Source organism: Sceloporus undulatus, chromosome 1 (genome assembly GCF_019175285.1).
Source record: "Sceloporus undulatus isolate JIND9_A2432 ecotype Alabama chromosome 1, SceUnd_v1.1, whole genome shotgun sequence".
Lineage (NCBI taxonomy): Eukaryota > Metazoa > Chordata > Lepidosauria > Squamata > Phrynosomatidae > Sceloporus > Sceloporus undulatus.
In genome coordinates this window covers 374,671,939-374,686,545 of record NC_056522.1, presented here as the reverse complement: position 1 = coordinate 374,686,545, position 14,607 = coordinate 374,671,939, and the positions used below count along the sequence as shown (strand labels likewise).

General features: G+C 41.4%; 1 protein-coding gene across 1 annotated transcript in view; it reads left to right on the top strand.

Moving 5' to 3' along the window:
- OTX2 (orthodenticle homeobox 2) overlaps positions 1 to 10,403 on the top strand; it is a 15,131-nt gene extending 4,728 nt beyond the window's left edge. Inside the window, 1 exon segment of the mRNA XM_042447038.1 lies at positions 9,304 to 10,403. Coding sequence (XP_042302972.1) covers positions 9,304 to 9,924 — 621 coding nt within the window. The 3' untranslated portion in view covers positions 9,925 to 10,403.
- Positions 10,404 to 14,607: the final 4,204 nt, after the last annotated feature.

The window sequence follows — 14,607 nt, the reverse complement described above, 5'->3', positions numbered from 1 at the left end:
CTTTCTTTCTTTCTTTCTTTCTTTCTTTCTTTCTTTCTTTCTTTCTTTCTTTCATACTCTCTCTCTCTCTCTCTCTCTCTCTCTCTCTCTCTCTCTCACACACACACACACACACACACACACTCTTTTAAAAAAAGGAAATGAATATAGTCACCCTTCCGTATCCCCATGGATTCAGCTATCCATGGCTTGGAAATATTCAACAACAACAACTTCTTTCAAAAAGCAAGCCTTGATTTTGGCATTTTATATAAAGGACAGGACAGATTAGACACTGAGCCTTTTAATAGGTTGTAACAGTATTTAGTCAGGTTAACTCAAATCTATGTGCTCCTGCAATGATCTGAATGGTCAAATGTGAGGTTTGGGTAAATTGTGAAGTTCTCTCTAAATCTGGATGCAGATCCTAACATGTTCATCCTCAAACTTCACCAGCTGGGGACCACTTAACACACTACAATTTTTAAACTACACAGCTGGGTGGATTTATGTGAATGGGAAGGGAGGAAGAATGTACAGGTTTTTGCAAATGGGTCATCCATAGATACGTGTGTTAGAGAAAGACAGAACTGGTTCTAGGTCTCCATGTAAAATCATAATCTTAGAGTTGGAGGGGATCACATCAAATCCAACCCCTTGCCATGCAGGAATAGACAACTATAACAGTCCTGAAAGATGTCCATCCAACCTCTGCTTAAAGATGGTCAAAGAAAGAGTCCGTCAACTTTCTTCATGATGCATCCTTTTGTGGCAGCCCATCCAGTGCTGATCTGCCCTTACAGCTAAGACTTTGTTCCTAAATGTTTAGATCAAATCTCTTGTCCTGTAATTTGGGTCCATTGGATCTGGAGCTGCAGAAAACAAGCTCATTCTAACTTCTAGATGCCATCTCTTCAGATATTTATAGATAGCTATCATGTCACCTCCCAGTCTTCTCTTCTCCAAGTTAAACGTGTCCAGACCCGGACACATTATTCCTGGTGTGGTTTAGTTTACTGATAAACCAGGTTATGAGTTAGTATGTATTGGGTAAAGAGGAAGACCGAGAAACTGAAGTTCAGAGAGTATGTGGGAAGGGTGAAAGGCCTCTTTGTTTTGTGCGATTTCACACAAAGTCACTGGCCAGCCTCTGTATCTGCTTCCAAAGAGGTTTTGATAAGAATCCATCACAGACTCTGCTGATCCTCAGACCTATTGCTATTCTCCTCTGTGTCTACTTTCATCGAATAAGAAGCAGCCACTGATTTTTAATTACTCTGCCCCTTGCATGCTACTTTGTGCTGACACTAGATTTTTAGCTAATCTCTGTTTCATTTCTGAAAGCAATAGAAATGATCTCCTTCAATCACCCACTGCCCAGTGTTCAGTTAAATACTAGATGCATTGCAGCTCTCTTAGCCTCAACCAACGGAGCTTTTGCCCTTGAGTTCAGCAGAGTTAGTCTATCAGGCAGCTCTGATCGTCTCTAATTTTTCTACTTTTCTCAAGAAGGGAGGAGCGTAACCTTCCAGTCAGACTGGGACAAAACCATGACCCTTGGCACAGAGTCTGATGCAGAAAGTGAATCTAGAATCATATAAATATATGATATAGAATGATAGAATCATATAGTTGGAAGAGACTCCTAAGGGCCATCCAGTCCAACTGACTGCCATGCAGGAATAGAGAATCAAAGCACCTAAGACAGATGGCCATCCAGTCTCTGTTTGAAAACTTCCCAAGAAGGGGACTCCACCACACTCCGAGGCAACACATTCCAGGGTCGAACAACTCTTGCCATCAGGAGGTTGGTGTTCCCCCCCCCCCCCCAAAAAACCTTTTCCCCCAATAAAATTTTGTCCCCCTTTCCAAATTTTTAGTGTTGCAGTGGCTTAAAACTTCAGGCGAGCATTTAGAAATAGGAGTTTAGACATGCAAGGAAAAGCGGCAGGCAAGGCGACCAAGGGTAAGCAAATGCAGCAAATGTAAGAGCTCTAGGTATGAACCATTTTTGGTGTCTCACTCTATGGAATGCTAGAAATTTGGGGACTGAAAGAAAATACCTTTAAAGTGAATTCTTTTTGAGGGACAGAATGCCCTCATTTTGTCCTCCATCCTTAGTTTAAACCACCGTGTGTTTCATTTTGTGTAGGCAGCTGTCTACAGTGCCCTAGTGATGTACATTCCCTCAGCCTGTGCATCTGTGTACACACCCATCTCCCACACTTGAATATCTCTCCCCCCAAAAAGAATTCACTAGCCATCTCCTAACCCCTATGCCCTTTCACATTTTGATTTACTTGCATTTTTCCCGCAATGTTCATGTTAGAATTTTAAAAAAATAAACATCTGAGATAACCCTTAACATGAAAGCAAAGCCCATCAATCCAATGGTGTCTGGTTCCCAGTGAATGCAAAGCTAATTGATCCCATGGTGTCTGGTTCCCAATCCAGTTTGCGAAGGACTGGATTGCTTGGGTGTTGTTTACTATAAAGGGGTAAAACTTTTGCCTAAATTGATGGGCCTCATTTGACTTTTGGTGATACCTAGGGCTGCTGGTAGCAATCTGAGCTGCAGGAAATTGCAAGGTAAACTTTTTGCAACCATAGACAGACCAGTTTAATACTGTAGCCTTTTACTTTCTCTGGAGAAAGCCTGGTAAATTTACAGCGCTATATAAATAATAATAATAATAATAATAATAATAATAATAATAAAAAAAACTGGAGAAGAGTGGGGTAGGCTAAGGATCTCTAGACAGCAATACAATGGTCACATTTCTTTGGAGAAGCCATAACACTTTAAAGAAGTGTAAAATGGATAATGTTTGCAGTAGAAATACCCTAAACTGGAAATACGTTCATTCTATTTTAAAATATCTCTTCGTTTTCTATTTCCTCTTCCTTCCTTTACTCCCTTCCTAGTCCTATTATAAATATGGCCAGCAACTTTTTAGTGACTTAACACCTAAATAATTTTTCCTAAGCATGAGGTTATACTTTTTTGGGGAGGGGGCATAATCTCTATTCAGTTGAATGTTGTGGAAGCAGAATTGAACATGTGATGACATTGCTTGTGTGGTTGCAGATGTGCACTGAGCATTGCGATCTTGCATTTCACATATGTTTGCACTTCGGTTGAGAAGTCTTGCAGTTCACGACACACCATTATCACACACTTCCCTGAGTGTAAAGTGACACCTTGGAGGGTCTCTCAGCTAATAGTTATGGGCAATGTCCTTCATTTCAGAGAAACAACAGTTATTTCACAAATCACACAAAGAAAAAAGGCTAGAGCCAGTCACAGCCTTTTAACAAGTCTAAGCATATGAGAGACATGCCTGCTGTACTTGTGTTTTGCATCTGTATGGGGTCTGGTGAGGAGAGACGATGGGAGAGAAGTTTCAAACATCTTCACTCTTCTAATGTACAAAGTGGCATTTAGTCATTGAAATAATAATAAATAATAATAAATAAAAATTTTATTTATATACCGCCCTTCCATTGATCAGGGCAGTGAACATAGCAATAAAACACAATACAGACAGATTATAAAACACATAGATACAAAATTAAAAACAACTTAAAACCCCGATCAGCCATCCGTCTTGCCGACAATGGAGGGAGGAAGGCCATCTGGAACTTCACTCGGGGAATGCAGTTCGAAATAGAAGGGTTTTTAAATCCCTTCTAAACTGGGCCAGGGAGGTGGCCGAGCGGAGCTCAGTGGGCAGCGCGTTCCAAAGGGCCGGGGTGATGATGAAATATGTCCTCCTCGTTGTAGAGGAGAGTTTGGCCCCTGGAACCCTGAGTAATTGCTGCCCAGACGTTCTGAGGGTGCGGGGCGGAATGTATGGGAAGAGGCGGTCCTTCAGGTATCCTGGGCCCAAGCCATGTAGGGCTTTATAGGTAATCACCACCAAATTCAGGCCTAAAGCCAATCCTTAGTCCAAACTTGATAGACTTGAATCAGTGAGAATTTACTAAGGCAATATTTACATACCTTCCTTTGATTCAGTAGGTCTACTCAAGACTAGTAATTAGATTCAGGTTTGCCACAGTAATATATCTACTTTACACCACATATACCAGAATTTGAAATACATTTTTTCCATACACATTTCAAGGTGCAAGGGGATTTTACTGTATTTTAATGTACACATTGACATAAAATTTGCAGCATATCCAGCAGGACTTAAACCAGTGTAACTCACTGCAGGTCCCTAGCAAATGCGTTCGTGCATTTTTATTTCTTTACGTCGTGCTTTCACACCCCAACTTTCTATTAAATATAAATCGATATGGTTAACAACAACAAATGTTTTGATGAGTAAAACAGCAGGCTAAATGTAACCATGAGCCACAAAAGGGATTTACTGTAATTTGTTTTAAAAAAGAACAATAATAAAACCCACACCCGCAATCCATCAGACCTTTAAAAAAAATAACAACCTAGGACAATATTAAGAAGCAATTTTGCTGATCTGGATGAAGAGAAAGCATATATTTCAACTTAGTTCTTCCTCCTCTTACCCTTTTCCCCTTTCTCTTCATTCTCCTCTGCCCATTAAACTCTGTAAGCAAATCCTCGAATCCCATTCTGGGAGAAAGACGGGATATAAATCCTTAATATAAATAAAATAAAATAAAATAAAAACCCTAGCAGTAGGATTTAAACACTGGCTGGCAGAAAGGGGATTAGGTCATTATCCCCCCAAATAAGGATTCTTCTTCAACCCCAAATTTTTCTCCACTCTCAAAATCTATAGCATTGTATTCACTTAAAATTTCAGCTGAACAATTACAAATATAAAAACCTAGCCATGTTGGTGTGGAAATTCATTAAGCAAAAGGATCTTGTAGTACCTTTGAGGCTAACTGAAAGAGAGAAGCATGGGATTTTGTAGAGTCTGAGAAAGGAGGCTCAAGTCTACGAAAGAAAGCACATGCTGCCAACTTCTCTCTTTCAGTCAGTCTAAAAGGTGCTACAGGACCCCTTTGCATATAGAAATTACAGTTTAGGCATCGAAAGAATAAGGGCAGGAAAAGTGACCAAGAGAAGGTGAGCACAGCACACAGAAGAGTTCTAGGTGTAAATGTCTTTTATTATCTTGCTCAGATAAGTGCTAGAAATGTGGAAAATGAAGGAAGATTTCATTGCAGGAGAGGGTAAAATTCCCATTTGGAAGGGCAAGGGCTTCATTTTGCACGCACACACACAGAGACACACACACACCCCTGTACCTCCCCTTAGCTGAACCCTAGGCATAGCTAAACCATAATTAAACCCTGTTCTAAACTAAGTCAAGCAGAGATGTTGCTATGAAGCAGTGTGTGAGCACTGCCATGAGCTCCACATAAGAGATGCCACAGAAGCAGCAAATGCCTTTCACATTGTGCATCAGAGAAACACTCCAACATGGAATTGTGTTTGTTAATACCCAGCTCTCCTAGTAGGTTACTTCTGGTTGGTGCCAAGGTGGAGACTTTATGCAAGTAATGTTCTCAAAGCCCAGCCTGCGTATGTGGCTGGTGTCAGTTTCATGGAGGTTCAGTGGAATTGCCAGAGACCAGAAAGGGTGGTGAGGAAGGAAAAGAAAAGGTGAGAAGGACAAAGAGGCAGGGAGAGAGAAAGCCTGTATTGCTAGTGTTGTTGTTGTTGTTGTTGTTGTGTACCTTCAAGTCATTTCTGACTTACGGCGACCCTAGGGCAAACCTCTCATGGGGTCTTCTTGGAGAGATTTCAGATGAGGTTTGCCATTGTCTTGAGGTTGAGAGCATGTGGCTTGCCCAAAGTGGGTTTCATGCCCAAGCTGGGAATCAAACCCTTGTCTCCAAAGTCATAGTCCTATGCCCAAACCAGTACACCATGCTGGCTCTCATAGTAAAAGCTGCCCCGCACATTAAAAAGTCCAGAACTGCTTGCTTACTCTCTTGCCTTAGGATGAATTATAAAAGTAATGCTTTTGAATGTTGAAGGGATGGACATGCTCTGCCTCATTCATGTCTGTCTGTCATAAATTTGCAGGGAATTTTATTTGCATGAAGGACATAAAAATGAAACAAGAGCACCCTTTCCCCAATAACCAAAGAGGCACAATATGCTCTTATCACTCCCAAATTCAACCATCTCATTCAGCTGCATGCGTTGACCTAGTTTCTAGTCTCTCATCGCAGATGGTATAAAGGCTGGGGACTTGTTCCTCACCAGATGTCGGCTGTATTGCAGCTCCCTTTAGCCCAAGCCAGTACAGTATGGCCAATGGTGGAGGATGCTGGGAGTTGCAGTCTAACAACCTCTGAAGGGCCACATGTTCCCCATTCCTGGCCTGGGGAATGGTTTGAAGAAAAAAGTAGGGAAATGAGAAGGTGGTATCCCTTGGAAGGGCTTTGAAGGACAATTGTGGTTGGCATCCTACTCTGAAACCCCATTGTTATAGAGAAAATCCCACTAATTCCAAATGAGTAGGCTTTCCTCGATGTCTGTTTGGTGCAGAAAGTCAGAGTAAGAAGCAACAGAGAGGTATACTGACTTACAGTATACTGACATTAAGGCAGGCCCTCATAGGGTGAAACAGTATACTGACTTACAGAATTGTAGTACTTTGATACTACTACTGACAAAGCTCAATCCTCTGGAATCCTGGGATTTGTCCTTTTTGAGGTCCTTGTCAGTAAGCTTTAATAATATAGTGCAGGAAAGCATGCTAGGAAATTCAAAGTATCCCATCAAGCTACATCTCCCAGGTTTTGATAAGGTTATGAAATGGCTGTAAATGTACAGTGTGGAGACACCCAGGTTTCTGGCAGGTAGCTGAGTTCCCTTGGAAGACCTGATCCTGTAACATGGCATGAGGTGGAAAGAGAATGCAAGACATGAGAAAGCACATGCATGCTCTCTTCCCACCCAATGGCTCTCTTAATTGTTAACTTCCCCTTTCTGTTCTTTTTAATTAAGGGCCTGACTTCAATAGGACTTAAGTGGAGGTCCTTGGGGTACCCTAAGCTGGCAAGCTCCCTGGCTTGGGAGGGGCTTTCCCCCTTCTTTCCCTAAAGTACTCTTATTAAGCAATTGGGTTTGCTCAGTTCTACGTGTGAAATCATGGGGAGTAATCCCTGAGGTTGAATAGATGCTGTACACATGCGTGCTTAATGGTCTCTGATGCAGTCAAGTTGAAGGTTGATCGCCTTAAATGGAGACCCCCATTCCAAAGAACATCAGAGCAATCAATATCTGTTGAAGGCAGCACAGGGTGAGATGATTCCTGTTTGTTGTTATTAGTTGCCACCAAGTCGGATTTGACTGATGGAGACCTAATGAATGAGAGAGCTCCAGGACACAGCAGCCCTGCCCAGATCAAGCAAGCTCAGGGTTGTGGCTTTCTCCATTGCATTTATCCACCTGTAGTGCAGTTTTCCTCTTTTTCCACTGCCTCCCCCTTTACTAAGCATGATGCCTAGAGAGAGACAGGAATGAAGATTCTGGAGTCACATGTCTTGAAACCCAAAGCCTTTGATGTCTTTATTGGCTGACGTGAGCCCCAATCCCTGCGCTGTGCTTCCAGCTGCCAGTCATTCCAACCTTGTTCACATATCATGGGGATGAGACAACAGTCTGAGAATTTCCCAAACTAGACCTGGGTCTAGTGGAAGCCTCATGGGTCCCCATGATGCTGTAACAGCTTCCATATGGTTAGATCTACCACCCTATTTGGCCTGGAGCAAACATTTCAAGCCAAAGTGGGAGCATTCTCCTTGGTTAAAACATAGCCTAAGGGAAATGAATGCAAAAGATATAATAGAATCTTAGAGTTGGACAGGGATGCAAGGGCCATCTCATCCAAACCCCCTGCCATGCAGGAATGCACAACTAAAGCACTCTTGAAAGATGCCTATCCCATATCTGTCTTCCAGGGCAATCTATTCCACTGTCAAACAGCTCTTACAGTAAAGATGTTCTTCCTAATGTTTGGATGGAATCACTGTTCTTGTAATTGGAATCCATTGGTTTCTGATGCCTACAGACACTGTGGAGTCTCCTTCTCTGGATGGGTTCAAAAAGAGACTGGACAGCTACTTTACCTAAAGACTCTATGATTCTATGAGTCCAGGATTCTTTGATTCTATGTTATATAGGTCAAAAGCCTAAATCCTATTGTTAGTCCCATCTTGAGTATGATCAGTTGAAACGATGCGCTCAACCTATGTGTTTATGTCAGCTCACCACTGAAACAACTGATTCAATGTACCTAATCTAGCTGGGATTAAACCAACAGGTTTCAGGACATATTGTATGGTATGGATATTGTCTGCTTGAGGTCTTTTTGAGTGTCTGCAACTACTGAGGGACTATTTCCATGCAGCATGCAATGAGAGTCAGATTTGGGATTAGAGGTGCTGTCCAAAGCAGCTTTTTGAAAGCATTACAGACTTTGCTCCTAGCAACCACATATTTGAACCATGCAACCTATTTTGGTGAGCCAACACTGGTTGTTCATTTGCTAGGTGAAAGTATCCCAAAATTTTGGAGGAAGGAGGTGTAGTGATTTAAGTGTTGGACTAGTATTCTGGAAAGCCAGGGTTCGAAACCCTGCTCAGCCATGGAACCCACCCGCTGCCTCACTTTGAGGTAATCTTGCCAAGAAAACCCTAGGATAGGATCGCCATAAATCAGAGTATACTTGAAGGCATGCAACAATTATTGAAGTGAAAATTTTCAGGGGAAGTCTGACTCTCCCCTAGGGCTTTCATTCAGCTCAGTCTCTCTTAACCCAATGCCTGCTAGACCCAGGGTGTCATCAGGTGGGTGCGAGGGGTACAAATCACACTGGGTAACATGTTGGAGGGGGGTGTCCCCTTCTGCGCTGGTGGGACTGGACTGTCTTCTGGTCCTGGCCACTCTGCTGGCCGGGCACTAAACAGAGTCTCCCCCCTTTGCCACCAGCAGCTCCATCAGACTCAGAAAGGGCTGTCAAAGTGGGATATTAAAAATGATCTGTACCAGGGGTCAAATATACAAGCTAAGCCGTCACTGCTAGATGTGTCACTATCAACATCTGTGATGCCTGTGGGTTGTGAGAGTGAGAATCATAGAGTTGGAAGAGGTCACAAGGCTCATCCAACCCAACTCCCTGCCAACACGCCTGGTAGGCTCCAAGTTGAAGAAAACATCTGATAACAGCTGCTTTTCTGCTTTTCCTTAACATGATCAAATGGCATGGCTAATAACCTTTCTTCTCCTCCTTCTCCTCCTCCTCCACCTTGTCCTTCTGCTTCCTTCCTTCCTCTTCCTGTCTTTTCTTCCTCCTCCTCTTGGTTTTCCAGGTGTGGTTCAAAAACCGCCGGGCCAAGTGCCGCCAACAGCAACAACAGCAGCAGAACGGTGGCCAGAACAAAGTGAGGCCTGCCAAAAAGAAAAGTTCTCCTGCCCGAGAAGTGAGCTCAGAAAGTGGCACCAGTGGGCAGTTCACGCCTCCGGTCAGCACCTCAGTTCCAGCCATTTCTAGCAGCAGCGCTCCAGTGTCTATCTGGAGCCCGGCATCCATCTCGCCCCTCTCCGACCCCCTCTCCACCTCTTCTTCATGCATGCAGAGGTCCTACCCCATGACCTACACTCAGGCTTCTGGCTACAGCCAAGGATATGCTGGCTCGACCTCCTATTTTGGAGGGATGGACTGTGGATCTTATCTCACCCCTATGCACCACCAGCTGCCCGGACCAGGGGCTGCCCTGAGCCCTATGGGTACCAATGCCGTGGCCAGCCATCTCAACCAGTCTCCAGCTTCCCTCTCCACCCAGGGCTATGGAGCCTCGAGTTTAGGGTTTAACTCCACTACCGATTGCTTGGATTATAAAGACCAAACCGCCTCCTGGAAGCTAAACTTCAATGCTGACTGCTTGGATTATAAAGACCAGACCTCCTCCTGGAAGTTCCAGGTTTTGTGAAGGCCCTGCTGTAGGAGGAACCCTTTGTGATAAACGATGAGGATGATAATGTTGATAATATTAATGATGATGATAATGATGATGTTAAGTGGTCATGAGGAGGACAAAGAGGAGGAGGATGCTGAGGAAGACCAGACAGTTGGAGTCAGGTCTTTGGTTTTTAAATTAAAAAGGAAAAAGGAAAAAGAAATGCCAATGGGACACAAAGACATAAACTCGAAAACAAAAAGACAATGGCCACCAACTACCTTCTCCCAGTTCCATCTCTTGCTCTGAAGCTCTGGAAGGGAAGATGAGAAGAAGTCGGAGGCCTTACATGGACCAGGGGCCGCTCTGTCCTTCCTAGTTGTAGCCAATTTGCTGGGTTTCTTGGTCTGGATGAAATGGAAGATGATGCTCACGAACAAGGCCATGGCTTCCTTGTTTTGGGTTTGCTCTCCCTGTTTCTCTTTCTTTCTTTCTTTCTTTTTTTGCAAACAAAATTGTCTAGATTTGGGATTTCCCCCCCCCCTTTTTTTTGTTTGTGTGTTTTTGGAAAAGAGTACACCCCCTTCCCACCCACCCCTCTCCAATTTTTCCAATTTTCTAGTTTTCTTTTGGGTTTATTTGGATATTTTTTTAAAAAAATAAAAAAATTAGCTATTTCTCTCCCCCAAATTCCCTTTCGATGGACAATGTCTATATATCTCTATCTCAAACTCCTCCAGTTGCTTCAGCAAAGTTGGCCGAAACAAACAAACACAAAACCGGACAAGCAAAACAAACCAGAAAACAGGAAAGGAAAAATCTAAATGAATGAATGAATGAGTGGATAATAATAATAATTAATAATAAAAGAACTCAGAGCTCTGTGACTTTGTGGGGACTGATTGTCTTAGCTGCACTACTTTATTATTTAAGAGGGAAGAAAAAGATAATAAAAGAAAAAATAATGTCCATAAGGAGTCAATATGTAGTTTTTAAGAGACAATCAGTGTGTGTCTTCTATAAATGGTACATCTGTGGTTTTTAATCTGTGCTAGACTTTAAAACTGTGATCTCCTGTATTGTATGCAACCAGGAACCCGGAACCAGCAGGGGGTTCTGCTGTGATTTTAAATAGGTTATAATTAACATTGAAATTTGAGCAAACTGGAGTTACATAGGACCATTTCTCTCTCTCTTTTTGTCTCTCTTCAAAATTGCCTTTCGCCAATGAGAAAAAGCAAAACAAAACATTTTTGTTTTGCAACAACAGCAACAAAAAAACCCGTCTCTGAATAAAGGAACGCCAAGATTTAATAATAATTATAATAATAATAAAATGATCAGTCAATAATTTTTTAAAAAACAGAATATGTCACAAGGACTTTTTAAATTCTGCTGTAAGAGAGTCACTTGTTTACTGTTGACCTCAACCTGACAATGAAAGGAAAGGATGTATTTAAGGGTCTGTTGGTCAATTGCTCTGACTTTGAATTTCCAAACAAAATGAAATGAAAAACAAAACACAACAAGACACCAAACAAGAATTCATTGTTGTTTTTATGCTTGCAGATGTGAAATTGAAAAAAAAGAGATATATATGCATAAACCTTTTTTTCTTTTTCTGGATCTGGCAGATGTATAATTATATTAAAATGGTTCTAGCACAAGCGGTGGTCCTTGTCTTCCCAAAACTGCGCAAAAGGGACTTTGTGGCTGTGGCTTTTTAGCTGATGCATTTGGTCGGGTGGCAATGGAGGAGCCAAAGGGGGCTGAAGGGTCAGAGAAGCCTTGGGCTGCATCTGCACTGCAGATATAATGCGGCTTGACTCCGCTTTAACTGCTATGGCTCAATGCTATGCAGTTCTGGGTATTATTATTATTATTATATTATTTTATTTTCTTATATCCCGCCTTTCTCCTAAAAAGGGACTCATTATAGTTTGTTGCAGCCAAGGAAAGGGAAGGAAGGAAGGAAAGAAAGAAAGAAGAAGAGAATAGAAAGGCAGGAAGAAGGAAAGGGAAGGAAATAGGAAGGAAGTAATAAGAAATTATAGCTAGAATAAATGCAAGGAAATAAGAAAGGAATGAAATAAGTAACTAAAGTAATATATCTAAATTCAGTATGATTAAAATCCACATTAAAAGAAATTAATAGATAGAAATTTGGAAGAAAAAGTAAGGAATTTATTAGCGTATGATGACATTGCACAGAATAAAGAAATAAAAAATGTAAGTTGAATGAAGGACAGAAATGAAATAACATAAATATACTTACCCTTATCAGTACTTAAGTAATTAATCTGAGAGTCATTACCATATAGTATATATAAACAGAGGCGGGCATGCCAAGGCAGTTAATGAAGATGCGAGGAAGGAATAAAGATACCGAGAGAAAGTAAGTCGGGAGGTCAATGAAAATCAGGGTGCAATTCACAGTTAAATCAGTCATGAAGAAATAGATATAAAGAGAAATAGAGCAATGAAGGCAAGGCCAATGGATTAAGGAAGGGTGCAGGGCAGGCTTAGCTGGCCTTCAGTCACAAAGGGAAATAAGTAAGACGGAAAGAAAATAAAAGGATAGTATTGTAGGTAGTATTAATAACAGTCCAGGCAAGGCAAAGAATGAAATAAGGAAGATAGAGATCAGTCAGTCAGTAGGAAGAAAGTGAAAAGGAAGGAAATGAGCCCAGACAAAAAAATTAATTAAGATAATAATAAAATACAAAGTTCATTAAATTTAAGTCATTATGTTTATAAAGTGAGTGTAATACTGTCAGGCAGGGAAGGAAAAGGAAGGAAAGAATGAATGGAATGAAAGAAAGAAAGAAGGCAGGCAGGCAGGCAGCAGGCAAGGCAGTAGGGAAGAAGGGAAGGCAGGCAATGGAAGGAAGTAAAGGATAGTTAGCCTTCTCTTCAGAGCTCTTTGCCACACAACACAGTCCGAATTCCATAACATTGAACCATGCCAGTTAAAGCGGTGTCAACCTGCATTATTTTTCATGGTGCTGATGCAGCCTTTGTGGGCAATGGCCAAGATGAGAGACAGAACCGAGGTGTCTCACTCTTTTGGGACGTTCTTTTATAAATCTGTCCCTAAAAGGGAGAGGGGGGGTTTGTTCTCATCTGGGACAGAATGGAAGGGGGCTTGGCTTTGCCCATTGACTTGAAGGGCTGGCAGAGAGAGGAGCCCAGGAGGGAGAGGAGGATGCCCAGCGCAGAGCCTCTCCTCATCTCCTCGGAAGGAGAGAGGGCCATTGGTGGCCTTAGAGACCTGGAAGCAGCAAGAAGCATGGATCATGGACCAAGGCCTTGGAAGGTGCTTCCTTGAAAAGCAATGAATTTGGAGCCATCTCTAGATCCCCCCCCAGTCCTTTCCTTCCCCTTATTTTTGTATTTTTAATTTATTATCCTTTCTTAATTTGTATTTATTTTATCTTTTATTTACTTATCCTTTCCATTATTATTATTATTATTATTATTTATTATTATTATTAGATATTATTATGCAACAGTTTCAATTGCATTTCAATTGCATTTCCACCCCCGCTGGCATAATAATAAATAAATGATAAATAATAAATAAATAATTACTGATGGATTCTAGCTCGCCTTTTCCCCAGCCTGGGATGCAAGGCGGCCTACAACAATTTCAAAGCAATAAAACCGGAACATTAATTATATATATAAAAAAGTTAAACATAATCATTCAGGAATATTAATGATAAAATCTAAGTTAAAAACAGTCAAATTATCCATCCCCCCCCTGTGATTTTTAACATCTTTGCCTGATATATAATATGAGAGAGAAAGAGCAACGAAAGCTTGCTCTTTCTCTATATATACAGGCAGCTTGCAAATATATATATAGATTAGATAGATAAGATAGATAATAGATAGATAGATAGATAGATAGATTTGCAAGGTGTCGAACCCATTGGTTTCTTCCATATATATATAATATAATATTCAAAGCTCCATTGGCTTTCATAATATATATATAATACAACAAAGCTCACAAATTCCCTGCTTCTTCTTCACACACACACACACACACACACACACACATTGGAAGCTGTCGAAACTCCATTGGCTTCTTCATATATATATATATATACTACCAAAGCTCCATTGGCTTCTTCTCATACACACACACACACACACACACACACACACAGATGTATGTATGTTTGTATATATATATATATATATATATATATATAGGAAGCGTTCGAAATTCTATTGGATTCTTCATACATAAATCAACTTTCGAAGCTCCCCCTGGCATATGTGTGTGTGTGTGTGTGTGTGTTGTATTGCAAGCTTCCCAAATTCCACTGGTTTCTTTCAATCAGGCAAAGATGTTTAAAATCATACATATATATGTGTGTGTGTTGCATTTGGGTGGTCCGCCTTATTGCCTCCACCGGATCTATTTTTCCAGTTTAAATAACGTCCAAAGAGTTTGATTAACAACTAAAACGTAGTCATAGTAGTACGATACCATAACCACTAGGCGTTACTTCCTGCACTACCCCCCCACCCACCCCCCCCCACAATCAATATTTAGCTTTAATGCTTTCATTCAGCAACTCCTTGGAGCCCAAAGGAACCCATGAATCTGGGCAGAAATCCGACTCTTTCCTGGGACTTTTCTTGGGAATTGTTTTGTCCGTTTGTAACGCCTGTAACGCCGGGGTCGTTACTTTCTTTTGGAAC